General features: G+C 42.8%; 1 protein-coding gene across 1 annotated transcript in view; it reads left to right on the forward strand.

Moving 5' to 3' along the window:
* LMF1 (lipase maturation factor 1) overlaps positions 1-13,146 on the forward strand; it is a 506,204-nt gene that overhangs the window by 474,628 nt on the left and 18,430 nt on the right. Inside the window, exon 9 of the mRNA XM_089656039.1 lies at positions 9,432-9,615. Coding sequence (XP_089512165.1) covers positions 9,432-9,615 — 184 coding nt within the window. The remainder of the gene's footprint in view (positions 1-9,431; positions 9,616-13,146) is intronic.

The raw sequence follows: 13,146 nt of genomic DNA on the forward strand, positions 1-13,146 counted from the left end.
TGATGTATTTGTTTAGTTTTTGAAGCCTTACAATGGCCTGTTTCACTTGCATGGACAGCTCCTTTGAATGCATGATGTGGGTTCACAGCAATAGATTCCAAATGCAAATGCAAATACCACACTTAGAATCAACTCCAGACCTTTTACCTGCTTAATTGATGACGAAATAACGAAGGAATAGCCCACACCTGGCCATAAAACAGCTTTTGATTTAATTGTCCAATTACTTTTGGTCCCTTGAAAAAGGAGGGATGGCTAATCTTAAGAGCTGTAATTCCTAAACCCTTCCTCCAATCTGGGTGTACATACCCTCAAATTAAAACTGAGAGTGTGCACTTTAAGCCCATATCCATTATATAATTATAGCTTGAATATATTTTGGGAAATGCCTGAAACAACTAAAATTGTGCCTGTGTCCAAATATATATGGACCTAACTGTAGTTAGTGCTCAGCATAAATGAGTACACCCCTTTTTGAAAAGTAAGATTTTAATCAATATCTCATTGAATACAAGAACAATTTCCAAAATTTGACAAAACTGAGATTTATAGAACATTTATTCGGCTCATTACATGAAAGTAAGATTAATATTATAACTTAAATTGCAAAATCTTCAATTTTGATCAAAGTATTTGAAGCAAAAATGAATCCACCCCACAACAAAAACAACTCCATTTAGTATTTTGTATGACCTCCATGATTTTTAAGGACAGCACCGAGTCTTCTAGGTATGGAATGAACAAGTTGGCGACATATTGCAACATCAATCTTTTTACATTCCTCAAGAATGACCTCTTTTAGAGCCTGGATGCTGAATGAAGAGTGGTGCTCACCTGGTCTCTTCAGAATTCCTCATAGTTGTTCGATTGGTTTCAGATCAGGAGACATACTTGGCCACTGAATCACTTTCACCCTGTTCTTCTTCAGAAATGCAACAGTGGCCTTAGATGTGTGTTTTGGATCATTGTCATGTTGGAAAAGTGCACGACGACCAAGGGCACGGAGTGATGGTAGCATCTTCTCTTTCAATACATAGAGCAGTACATCTGTGAATTAATTGATATCATCAATGAAATGCAGCTCCCTGACATCAGCAGCACTCATGCAGCCCCACAGAAGGACACTGCCACCACCATGTTTCACTGTAGGCACCATGTAATCCTCACCTTTTGAAAGCCATACAGTTCCAAAATCATTTATCTTGGTCTCATCACTCCAGAGTACAGAGTCCCAGTAGTCTTCTTTTTCTGCATGGGCCCTGGCAAATTCTAAGCAAGCTTTTGTAATAAGTTATGCTTCCTTTGTGGACGAGACCCATGCATGCCATTCCTCTGCAGTGTATGCCGTATTGTGTCACGGGAAACAATCACCCCAGTTTGGCTTTCTACTTCTTTAGCTAACTGCATGGTGATTTTTAACAACCCTTCTCATCAGAAGATGCTCCTGTCAAGGTATTAGCTTCCGTGGACGGCCTGGACGTCTCAGTGAGATTGTTGCAGTTCCATCTTTGTTAAACTTTTGTTTTACAGTATTCTGACTGATAAGTAAAGCTTTGCTGATCTTCTAGCCTTCATCTTTCTTATGTAAAGAAATTATTTTCTTTCTCAGGCCTTGTGACATTTCTTTTCAATGTGATGCCATTACTGACAGCATGAAATGGAAATGGGTTCTCTTTGTTAAGTAACGCCCTTTTATAATCAACTGTCTGCTGGACACCTGTTTAATGAATAATTAGACTTGCCTGGAGTTGAATTCTTGATAATTAGGATTTTGTTGTCTAAAATTTAGTTTTGCTCCTAAGACTTTCACGGGGGGTGTATTCATTTTTGCAACATGGTCTTGAATGAATTTGTTAGAAAAAATACTTTTGTGTGCAAATTAACAAATCTTGTTTTCAATCAATGACCCGCATTTGTGGGAGTATCTTGTAGTATAGTGTCCAATAGAAAATGTGGATTCTGAAACGATAGTAAAGGTTTTCTGACAAATGTGTTGGGGTATACTCATTTTTTGCTCATCAATATATATCAATATATATATACCTTCAACAGGATCAAAATATAGTAAATTAATATTTTGATCCTGTTGAAGTCTAAACTTTCTAACTTCAAACTGGACAATACATTCTTCTTGAAAATGTAAAAGTTAGTGCTGGAAACCTTCAAAGAAAAATTAGATCTAGTATTATACTCTTTGGGAAAGCAGATTTACCATTCATCTTGAATACAAAAGCCCCTCTTATTGCTAACTGTGGACCCCGTGATTTTATCATTGTGCCAGGCCCAGTTGTGCCTTAGACTGGCCTTACCGCCAGGCCTCCATCGAAACATGTCCATACTAAAGTTATTACGTAATGATGGAAGCCATATCCATGAACAGGCCGTGGGATGCTCCACTGATTATTTTGGCTTAGGACAGTGTTTATGCTTTGTAATAAGTTCTTAACCTTGCCTCATAATCTGGTGAAGGACCACCTAAGTGCTGATGAATTATCTCCCTTAAGAATGCTGGGGTTAAATAGACGAAGTACGTGTTCCTTCCATATCTATAAAAAAAAGATGCAGCCCTCTAGAGCAACCCAGCTCATAATTGGATTTGTATCTGCAGACCAAATTTTCTTTTTTCAAACCTTTTGGAAAATGGAGCAAATAAACTTTCTTGCAAGTTCAATCCTTTGGCATTTATCAGTATTTACACTGTCAGCTGCAGTTGGAGAGTGCTCACACGTGAGGAATGAGGTGGGTTTTGGGAGTTTTGGACCATCTGCTGAACTCTCAACCAGAAGGGAGAATGAGACCTCCATACGATGCTGCAGAATGTGGGCAGAGCTGGGAACTCAGGCGCAGAGAATTTGCTTCCATGGTCCCCGAGAGATATGTGATTGTGGGTAGGACAACCTACATATCCATCCTACTGTTTAACTAGATTTTGGGTGGTTCTTTAAAGCCCAATTCCACTCCGGATAAGACATTGAAGGGCTAAAACTTCTGCCAGGTTTCAAAATAGAACTATTGGTAGAATTCTTATTGGCTACCATTAAAAAAAAGTAGTGCTACAGTGCTTCTCTTAGTCCCACCCGGGTCTCAGATACCTTTTGATCCTGCCAGTGAAGTCCGCCTCATGCAGCTTCCTCTGATGGGGTGGCAACACTACTACACTGTCCTGAATTCAAAGCAATGTTGTTACACAAGTAAACTGTGTCCGATGTGCTACAGTTGGATGGAAAGACATTGCAGGGGGCGTGGCTATCAGCACTGTCACTGCCGTTTCATAAGCCTGTTGCTTTTCAGTCAGCATCTGGCCACACCCAGTCCTGCCCACTGGTCCCCTGCCCACTGATTCCTGGATTGTCATCACTGCCTCGTCTGCTAAAACTCTCCCACCACTGTAAGCTCAGAGTCCCAGGGGGAGGGAGTATGGGGTTGGGGGAGGGGGGGAGCATGTGAAACACGAATGAAGGAGGATTTCACTCACTCAGGGGAGGTAAAGGATTTTTTTTTTACTTCATGAGACTTGTGTATCACATACTAAAAGGTTATCAGAATTTAAAAACGAAATCCGGGGACACCTTACTGACCATGCCCACTTTTAAACCACACCTACAAAATTATGACCCAGTTTTACTACGCATTGTTAGTTTCAGACTTTTGGATTAAAAAGCAAAACATTCAAGGTATAAGGACAAAATACACTATGAGCAGAGGAATGATGCACAGTGAGCTGCAGCAAACTAAGGGTGTGACCATATTGCAGTAACAATGAGAAAAGGTTAACTAAAACCTGAGCCTATGCTGGTATGGGTCAAGAGGGCATAATGTACAGAGTGCAGGGGTGAGGCATAATTAACACACAGATTACACAGGTCAGAAGTGTGTAACGCACAGAGTGCAAAGGTCAGGAGGAAGTAATGCACAGAGTGCAAAGGTCAGGAGGAAGTAATGCACAGAGTGCAGAGGTCAGTTGGAAGTAATGCAAAGTGTGCAAAGGTCAGGAGGAAGTAATGCAAAGTGTGCAAAGGTCAGGAGGAAGTAATGCAAAGTGTGCAAAGGTCAGGAGGAAGTAATGCAAAGTGTGCAAAGGTCAGGAGGAAGTAATGCAAATAATGCAAAAGTCAGGAGGAAGTAATGCACAGAGTGCAAAGGCCAGGAGGAAGTAATGCACACAGTGCAAAGGTTAGGAGGAAGTAATGCAAAGAGTGCAAAAGTCAGGAGGAAGTAATGCACAGAGTGCAAAGGTTAGGAGGAAGTAATGCAAAGAGTGCAAAGGTTAGGAGGAAGTAATGCAAAGAGTGCAAAAGTCAGGAGGAAGTAATGCAAAGAGTGCAAAAGTCAGGAGGAAGTAATGCACAGAGTGCAAAGGTTAGGAGGAAGTAATGCAAAGAGTGCAAAGGTCAGGAGGAAGTAATGCACAGAGTGCAAAAGTCAGGAGGAAGTAATGCAAAGAGTGCAAAGGTCAGGAGGAAGTAATGCACAGAGTGCAAAGGTTAGGAGGAAGTAATGCAAAGAGTGCAAAAGTCAGGAGGAAGTAATGCAAAGAGTGCAAAAGTTAGGAGGAAGTAATGCACAGAGTGCAAAAGTCAGGAGGAAGTAATGCACAGAGTGCAAAAGTCAGGAGGAAGTAATGCAAATAGTGCAAAGGTCAGGAGGAAGTAATACACAGAATGCAAAGGTCAGGAGGAAGTAATACACAGAATGCAAAGGTCAGGAGGAAGTAATGCACAGATTGCAGAGATCAGTTGGAAGTAATGCACAGAGTGCAAAGGTCAGGAGGAAGTAATGCAAATAGTGCAAAGGTCAGGAGGAAGTAATGCAAATAGTGCAAAGGTCAGGAGGAAGTAATGCACAGAGTGCAGAGGTCAGTTAGAAGTAATGCAAAGAGTGCAGGGGTCAGAACTAAATACTGCAACGGAGTTCAGGAGTAATGCACAGGATGCAGAGGTCATAAGTAAATAACACATACAGATTGCAGCAGTCAGATGTAAGGGACACATGGAAGACACAGGCCTGGCAGTAAGTACTTAGTCCTGACCTCTGCCTTCTCTGCGTTAAAGTACAAACATCAGAGATAAGGTGGAAGTAGCACACAGAGCAGAGGTCAAGGGCAAGTAACACACAGAGATCAGGAGTAAATAACACAAAGGGAGCAGTGGTCAGGAGCAAGTAACACAGAGTTCAGGGGTCAGGAGTAAGTAATGAATAGATTGCTGGGTAATATGTGCAGCTGTGGTATATTCAGAATATGCTGTATGTCATCCTTTGGCTTGGTAGCTCACTGGTTTCTACCATGTCAAAGTTTGTTTTACGTCCATCAACCTCCCTCTCTATTGCTGACACCACTGTCATTACCCCCAGGAGTCTGGCAGCATTGCAGTGCGCAAATTACAACATCAATTAAAAATATCAACGGAGCTGCCCACGTGTGCGCGGAAACCTGAATTTCTATGCACATGCAGGCTGCGAATCTCAATGAATACTTGCATAGAGCGACTCTTTGAGTTACTGCCTGCTCATTGCAAGGGTACGCTATGATGCCCGGCCCCCGGGACTGTCCACAGGAAATGGGGATGAATGGTAACCTTAACATAGTAACTGGTCTTAGGACTTCTTCAGTCTATCACATAGAAGCCTTTAGATGTACTTTAATTGCTGTCTCTGTTCCACTTGAAAAGATTTTCCAGTCTAAGACCAGTGACCTGGATAGGAAGTAATGGGGAAAGCTTCACAATACAAAGACCATTCTTTACTCTACTAAGAGCAGGGGCGGACTGACCATTTGGAAACTCAGGCACTGCTCGAGGGCCCGGGGTCAGTAGGGGGCCCCATGAGATGCCCCTGGTACCTTTTATCATAGGCTTTTTTGAGTTTGGGCAAGGACACAGGGGCCCCGTGATCCCCCTATTGCCTCTGACTAAGAGAAAACAGTTGTTGTCCCCTTTGAGGTGATATCCCACTCATTTCCTATTCTGACCGCCATCCACCAAATAGACAGGAAGTGGGTTGAAAAATCTTCAGTGAAGATGGACAGCAATAAAAACTGATTAAAAGGTTCCAAGCCTTCTCTACTCTACCCTTTCCAAATCTAAAAATACAAAGTTGTGGTCGGACTTGAGTTTACAAGAGCCGCTATTAGCAGATTCTTATTTTTAATAAAGTAGAAGAAGCTGTACTAATCTTTATGGATACATGACTCACAGTTGCAGAAAATGGTGACAACACAGGATGGTTATTAAATGTAGGTGGTGTAGTGGGAAGCAATATTTTCCAACACTTCCTGTCTAGTTATTTGAACAGAAAAGATGATATTTTCTTTGTCGTGAGTACCAGCTGACACAGAGAAATACAGTATAGTAGGCAGCAAAGTGACATGAATATTAATACCATCACCTTCTGAACAGACATAGTAAAGTATTCATGGATAAGGCTCAATTCACAAAGATTTATCATGCGGCTTAGGATCTTTATTTTAACCATGTCACTGTAATTTTCAAATCGCATTGGAGTCAGCTGGAAATAACTCACTCAATTACATAGTTAGTCTGGCTGAAAAAAGACAAAAGTCCATCCAGTGCAACCATAGAAAAACTAAAAAGTTATAATCCTACACCCACAGTTGATCCAGAGGAAGGCAAAAAAAAACCAGCAAAGCATGATCCAATTTGCTCCTGCAGGGAAAAAAAATTCCTTCCTGATCCCCCCGAGAGGCAATCGGATATTCCCTGGATCAACTTTACATATAAATGTTATATCCAGTTATATTCTGTGCAGGGGCGGACTGACCATTTGGAAACTCGGGCATTGCCCTAGGGCCCGGGGTCAGTAGGGGGCCCCATGAGATGCCCCTGGTACCTTTTTCATAGGCTTTTTTGAGTTTGGGCAAGGACACAGGGGCCCCATGATCCCCTATTGCCCGGGGGCCCCATGAGTTGTCAGTCCGCCCCTGATTCTGTGTATCTAAGAAACAATCCAGGACTTTTTTAAAGCAATCCACTGAACTGGCCAGAACCAACACTTGTTTGAAGAAAAAAAAAAGAATTCATATCTAGGTGTGTTACAGCTGTCACATGACCTAGCGCTTTCTCACCCTGTCTGCAGGGAAACAGTGGCAGGAGGAGCTTCTAGTCCTCTGCTATTGGTCACAAGTTCAAAATAAAAAAAACAATCTTTAAAATACGGAGTAAAAATAAATAACTATTATCAATAAACTGTTTTAAATTGTCATACAAATATATATTTTAAAGAGTAACTCCACTTTTGTTGAGATAAAAACATCTCCTCTGGGTGACCTAAGTACATTGCAAGGATTTTAACAAACTTTGTTGCAGATTTCTACCTTTTGTTATTATGAAGAAACAGCTGGGGGGTTTTTTTCTGTCTGTGTCCTTGTGGAAAGTAATGCAGGCCATACATGGTTCGAATTCCGAATTATATTTCATCCGAAAATGGAAAACTTTGTTCGGTAATCCGATGGTGCCATCAATGATTTCGAAAACTGGCCGACCAAGTCATAAAGTTCACCCCATATAACAGGTGAAACTTCTGTTCCTTCCAGGTCACGGCGCATATTCTTTTCGGAAAAATGATCGTACAATTTGACCATCATTGAGTCGAAAAATCGGTTGTTTTTTTACAAATTTGACAACATGCCGATCACCAAAAAGGGGAGGAACCACGAAAATCGGCCGGTGCCATTGACCCACTAACCGATTATTCCAATGTCTGATTTTTGGAAGACATTTCAACCCATGTATGGCCGGCCTAAATCTAAAGGGAGTGGATTCATAATTATCAGTCAGCTGCTGCACCTGCAGGGCTGTAATGAGGAAAATCGCAGAGTCTGCATCCATTTAGATGTGATTTCCTATTGGGAGTATCTCACCAAAAATTACATTTTTGTTGCAGAGGATGCCTGAAATCTGACTTGTATCTTAGTTCAGACTTCTGGGAAATCAGTGAGCCAATCACACAAGCAGGAAATTATGTTTCTGGGGGCGTTCTATATACATTCTGTGTACAGAACACCTCCAGGTAGCCATATTGCTTTGCATTTTACAGAAAATTACAGCGCTACAGATTGAATTCAATTAAAATATGACTTGTGTATATGCTATATTATTATTTTTTCCTTGCTATTTTTTTTTCACATACTAGTGGAGTGACCCATTCAATTAAATCTTTATTATTTTTGGTAATAACATAGTGTGGGGACATTTCTTCTAGTCACAGGCTGTGTCATGTATCTCCAGCCTGTGTCTTAGAATAACAGGAAGGTGAAGTCTCCATCAATCAACATGTAATATCCCACCCCCATTGTGTTTAGCTGGTTAGTGGACATGGAGGAGGAGGGAGGGAGTGGGCTGCCAATTACCACTGTGTATACACCCACATGTGTGGCTTCCTGTGAAAAATCCAGCACTCAGAGGTACTTCTAATGGTGTTCTGACACGTATTGCTTATTCCAAAGCAGCCCTCCTCAGATCGGAGAATCTTCAAACATCTGCAAAAACACACACAGGAGGGCACAAACGCCTAGTGCATTACAGCCATAGATATTTATTACATCCCAAAAAACTCAACTCCAGCCGTAGGCGAGGCCATTTGGCCATACACCACAGGGTTGGAAGGCTGACTTCTTCCGGGGACATGCCCCCTTCCTTTGAGGACAACCAGCTTGCCCATACATGGATCGAAACTTGGCTGGTCCTTGCTGAACTGGCTTAATTTTGATCCATGCATGGCTTAACACTTTACAATTTATAGAATAATTTTTTGCACAAAAGATTATCCCAAAGGCCATTGACCAATAGAGTGTGCAGTGTCTTTATCTACGGCTAGCCTAACTTTGTTTTGGGTATAGTGGTCCTTTCAGTGTTACAGTAATCTGCACTTCAGCACCAGCAGCTTAGACTTCGTTTCCCTCACCATCCCCGGTGCTCCATTGGGCACCACAGAAGAATAGACAAAGCCCTGTATACACTCCAGTTCACAACAGAGATGAGGACTCTTCATGCCCTGATGTGAGAGTGCTGGGTGCCTGAACAACCAAACACCAACCAGTGTGAGAAGAAGGGGAATGAGTCGGTGCTCCCCCATAACCAGAACTAGGTAGTTTTGCTCCCAGCAGTCAAACAAAGCAGCAGGGCAGTGAATTCAAGGTTGGTATTGAAATGAACCTGTTACTTGCCCTACATGTTAGTATTGACGTTTTTGGCCTAGATATTTAATATACGGTGTTGGGAATGACCTCACTGCTCATTGTAAGTGAAGGATGAAATCCAGTTTACTGTTGGTTGTATGATATTACAGTTCCTATAACATCAGCTCACTGTGTTTGCACAGATTGTTGATCAATCAAGTCTATGAGAAACTTGTTGGATTGGTTTTCCATTTATAATTCTGTAAAAATGTCAGACTTTTTCTGTGTGTCCATGCAGCATCACCAAGGATCGGACTGAGGTGATCATTCAAGGAACGTCCAGTCTGGACCCCAGTGACCCTAATGCTGTGTGGGAGGAATATGAGTTTAAATGCAAGCCAGGAAATCTGACACGGCGCCCCTGTGTGATCAGCCCCTATCACTACCGCCTGGACTGGCTGATGTGGTTTGCCGCGTTTCAGGTAATGACCCCATTTTACTTCTGTTCCTTGTGTGGCTACAAAAAGACACAAGACCCATGTCACTATAATGTATAAGAGCAGTTATTCCTTCATTAAAATCAAGGCAAAACTGCCTTTAGGATATGCTTGGGCCTTAGGGTCTGTGTCAATGAGCTTTTGTTTGCTACAGATGAGGTTTGCATTTCCACATAGGTCTATGGGTATCCAACACATATATTTATCCAACTCATGTATTTGACCTTCTTGAAGCATCAAGAAGGTCAAATACACCGATTAATGAGTTCTGAATGATCTTGGGAATGAGGCAAGCTGACCATTGGCACAACCCCAAAGCCTGCCCACAGAGACCCCATGTAGTATTACTAATGTACCACCATCAGCCTGTTGATTGAAGTACCACCGATGTTTTATGTGGCCTTATATAACTTTGTACTTAAAGACTAACTGTGTTAAATGCTGTGCTGTGATGTGTACCTAGGTGATCAATGACAGGAGACATGAAGCTTCTATAATTTACTACATTGTACATGATTTAAAGGCCAACTGTGGGCAACTAAAAAGTTATCCCTTGCAGTGGGGCTGTCCCCAGACTACAAAGGTTAATTGCTCATTTAGGTCACTCTAGAAGAACAAAAAAAGAATGTTTACTTGCCCGATCTGCTTCCCGCTGCTAGACTGGTTCCTACCATTGCATTGGATGTAGGGGCACCGAGGGACAGTCCACCGCTGGACCATGGCAACCTTTTTTTAAATTGAAAATGATGTTAAAAATATCAAAAAAGCTGGCCTTTGTCAGCACTCCTTTCAGTGTTAATATGGTTTATCTGAACCATCGGAACTGTCACTTTTGCTATACAGTTTGACTTGCATGTAAACTGAGACAAACAAAATCAAGGTGTGTCAAACAAAAAAAAGGAATACATACAGCACTGTATACTGGATCAGGGGCGGACTGACAACTCATGGGGCCCCTGGGCAATAGGGGATCATGGGGCCCCTGTGTCCTTGCCTAAACTCAAAAAAGCCTATGAAAAAGGTATCAGGGGCATCTCATGGGGCCCCCTACTGACCCCGGGCCCTCGGGCAGTGCCCGGGTTTCCAAATGGTCAGTCCGCCCCTGTACTGGATACTATCATTGCTGGTATGAAACCTATATAGGTACCGGAATACAATATTTTTTGTTAGGGTGGTCTATTAATGTGTTTCCGTGTCTAGATGACAGGTACTGCCAAATTTAGGAGACAAGTAGTCTCTTAGATTGTAAGCTCCCATGATCAGGGCCCTCCTATCCCTCTTGTATTGAACTGTATTGTTGCTATATTGTCTCCTGTTATATTGTAAAGTGCTGAGCAAACTATTGGCGCGATATAAATCCTGTTTAATAATAGTTGTTGGCCTCTGCTTTTTGTCATGTATAGCAGTACACTAGCAGCATGTAGACATTGGTCTGACACCGTAGTGAACAGTCTGGTGTAAGTGATGACCCCTCTGCATGAAGAGAGGGTTAAGCCTGTCTCTGTCCTTGTGAAAGCAAACACGGGCAATCCCTGCAGTGTGGAAGCATTGCTGAATTTAATGCCGAGACCTACAGAGGAACATCCGCTTACAGCACTGTGACCTATATTTACTGACTGCCGGACAGCGGGCAGCCACCACCCAGGGACAGAGACCTGCTGATTCAGCAGAGGAAGCTCACATTAGATTAATGAGTGGACTATGTTAGCATCATTCAGAGCAGGGTGTGTGCTAAGAAAATATTTCTTATTCCATGCCAGACCTCCTTCGTTTTCCTACTTCTACAAAATAGACCACTTAAAATGGATCTGCTGCATATAACCGGGAGCATTAAAGTGAACCTGCAGTACACAGAAAACCACCACGGCCCATTTTGACTAACCTGATTCCCTGAACTAGTAAATGTTTACAAAATTGCTGCTGTGGGCTCCCATGGCAGCCAGTCCTGTGACAAACTGTCTAAGCATTGGTCAAATGACCTCTTCATCTATTGTTTTGATGAAGAGCTTTCCAAACAGTAGCTCTTCCTGGACTCTCTTTCAGCAGTAGTCACATGACCAATGCCTAGGCATATGGTCCCCATCGGAGCCCAGAGTGTTAGTGTTTCAGCAGTAGTCACATGACCAATGCCTAGTCATATGGTCCCCATCAGAGCCCAGAGTGTTAGTGTTTCAGCAGTAGTCACATGACCAATGCCTAGGCATATGGTCCCCATCGGAGCCCAGAGTGTTAGTGTTTCAGCAGTAGTCACATGACCAATGCCTAGTCATATGGTCCCCATCGGAGCCCAGAGTGTTAGTGTTTCAGCAGTAGTCACATGACCAATGCCTAGGCATATGGTCCCCATCGGAGCCCAGAGTGTTAGTGTTTCAGCAGTAGTCACATGACCAATGCCTAGGCATATGGTCCCCATCGGAGCCCAGAGTGTTCGTGTTTCAGCAGTAGTCACATGACCAATGCCTAGGCATATGGTCCCCATCGGAGCCCAGAGAGTTAGTGTTTCAGCAGTAGTCACATGACCAATGCCTAAGCATATGGTCCCCATCGGAGCCCAGAGTGTTAGTGTTTCAGCAGTAGTCACATGACCAATGCCTAAGCATATGGTCCCCATCGGAGCCCAGAGTGTTAGTGTTTCAGCAGTAGTCACATGACCAATGCCTAAGCATATGGTCCCCATCGGAGCCCAGAGTGTTAGTGTTTCAGCAGTAGTCACATGACCAATGCCTAAGCATATGGTCCCCATCAGAGCCCAGAGTGTTAGTGTTTCAGGCCTTTCCGTACTGTGCAGAGAGGAGAAAGGAAAAGCTCAGTCCAGAGACCGTTCCTCAAGATGGCAGACAACCGTGTTAGTGCCTTCGTGGAACCACGTGTGCTGATGACGTTTCTTGTGAATGAAGGCGTAAAATCTGCTGATATCCACAGAAAACTTCAAGCCTAAGTACGGTGATGAGACGATCAGCCGCAGTAAGACATTTGAATGGTGTAAACATTTCAAAGATGGCCGTATGTCCGTCAGTGACATTCCCGGCCATGGCCGAAACATAACCTGTCCTAAAAAAGATGAATCTTTCTCTGGGAACGGTGTACACAATGATGATGAAGTGAAGCCGGCTGTCCCAGGTTGGTTCAGGCGTACCGATAAATGATTATGTTGCAAAGCTTTCCAGGCATTAGTTAAATGCTGGGATAAGTGTATAAATGTAGCAGGGGAGTATGTAGAAAAATAAATGCAGTTTCCACTTCTTGAAATTTGTTCTATTATCATATAAACGTAAACGTCTCTGACTTGAATGCCCCTAATATTTGCAAAATGGACTGGCTGCTGCTTCGTCTGTAATATATTGTAATAGTTTGTGTTGTGTACAGTAAATGGTGCTATGTTGTGGCAGCGGTACCAAGGAGTTCCCTTCTACTGCTGGATACAGAGGGAGTTGGTTGTTGTGACAGACCCAACCGGGACAGAGTCTGTTGGAGGGGACTGCAGGCTAGACTCTTGCCTATTGACTATAGGCCCTG

This window comes from Staurois parvus, unplaced genomic scaffold (assembly GCF_062004578.1).
Source record: "Staurois parvus isolate SC_StPar_1 unplaced genomic scaffold, SC_StPar_1.0 ptg000882l, whole genome shotgun sequence".
Lineage (NCBI taxonomy): Eukaryota > Metazoa > Chordata > Amphibia > Anura > Ranidae > Staurois > Staurois parvus.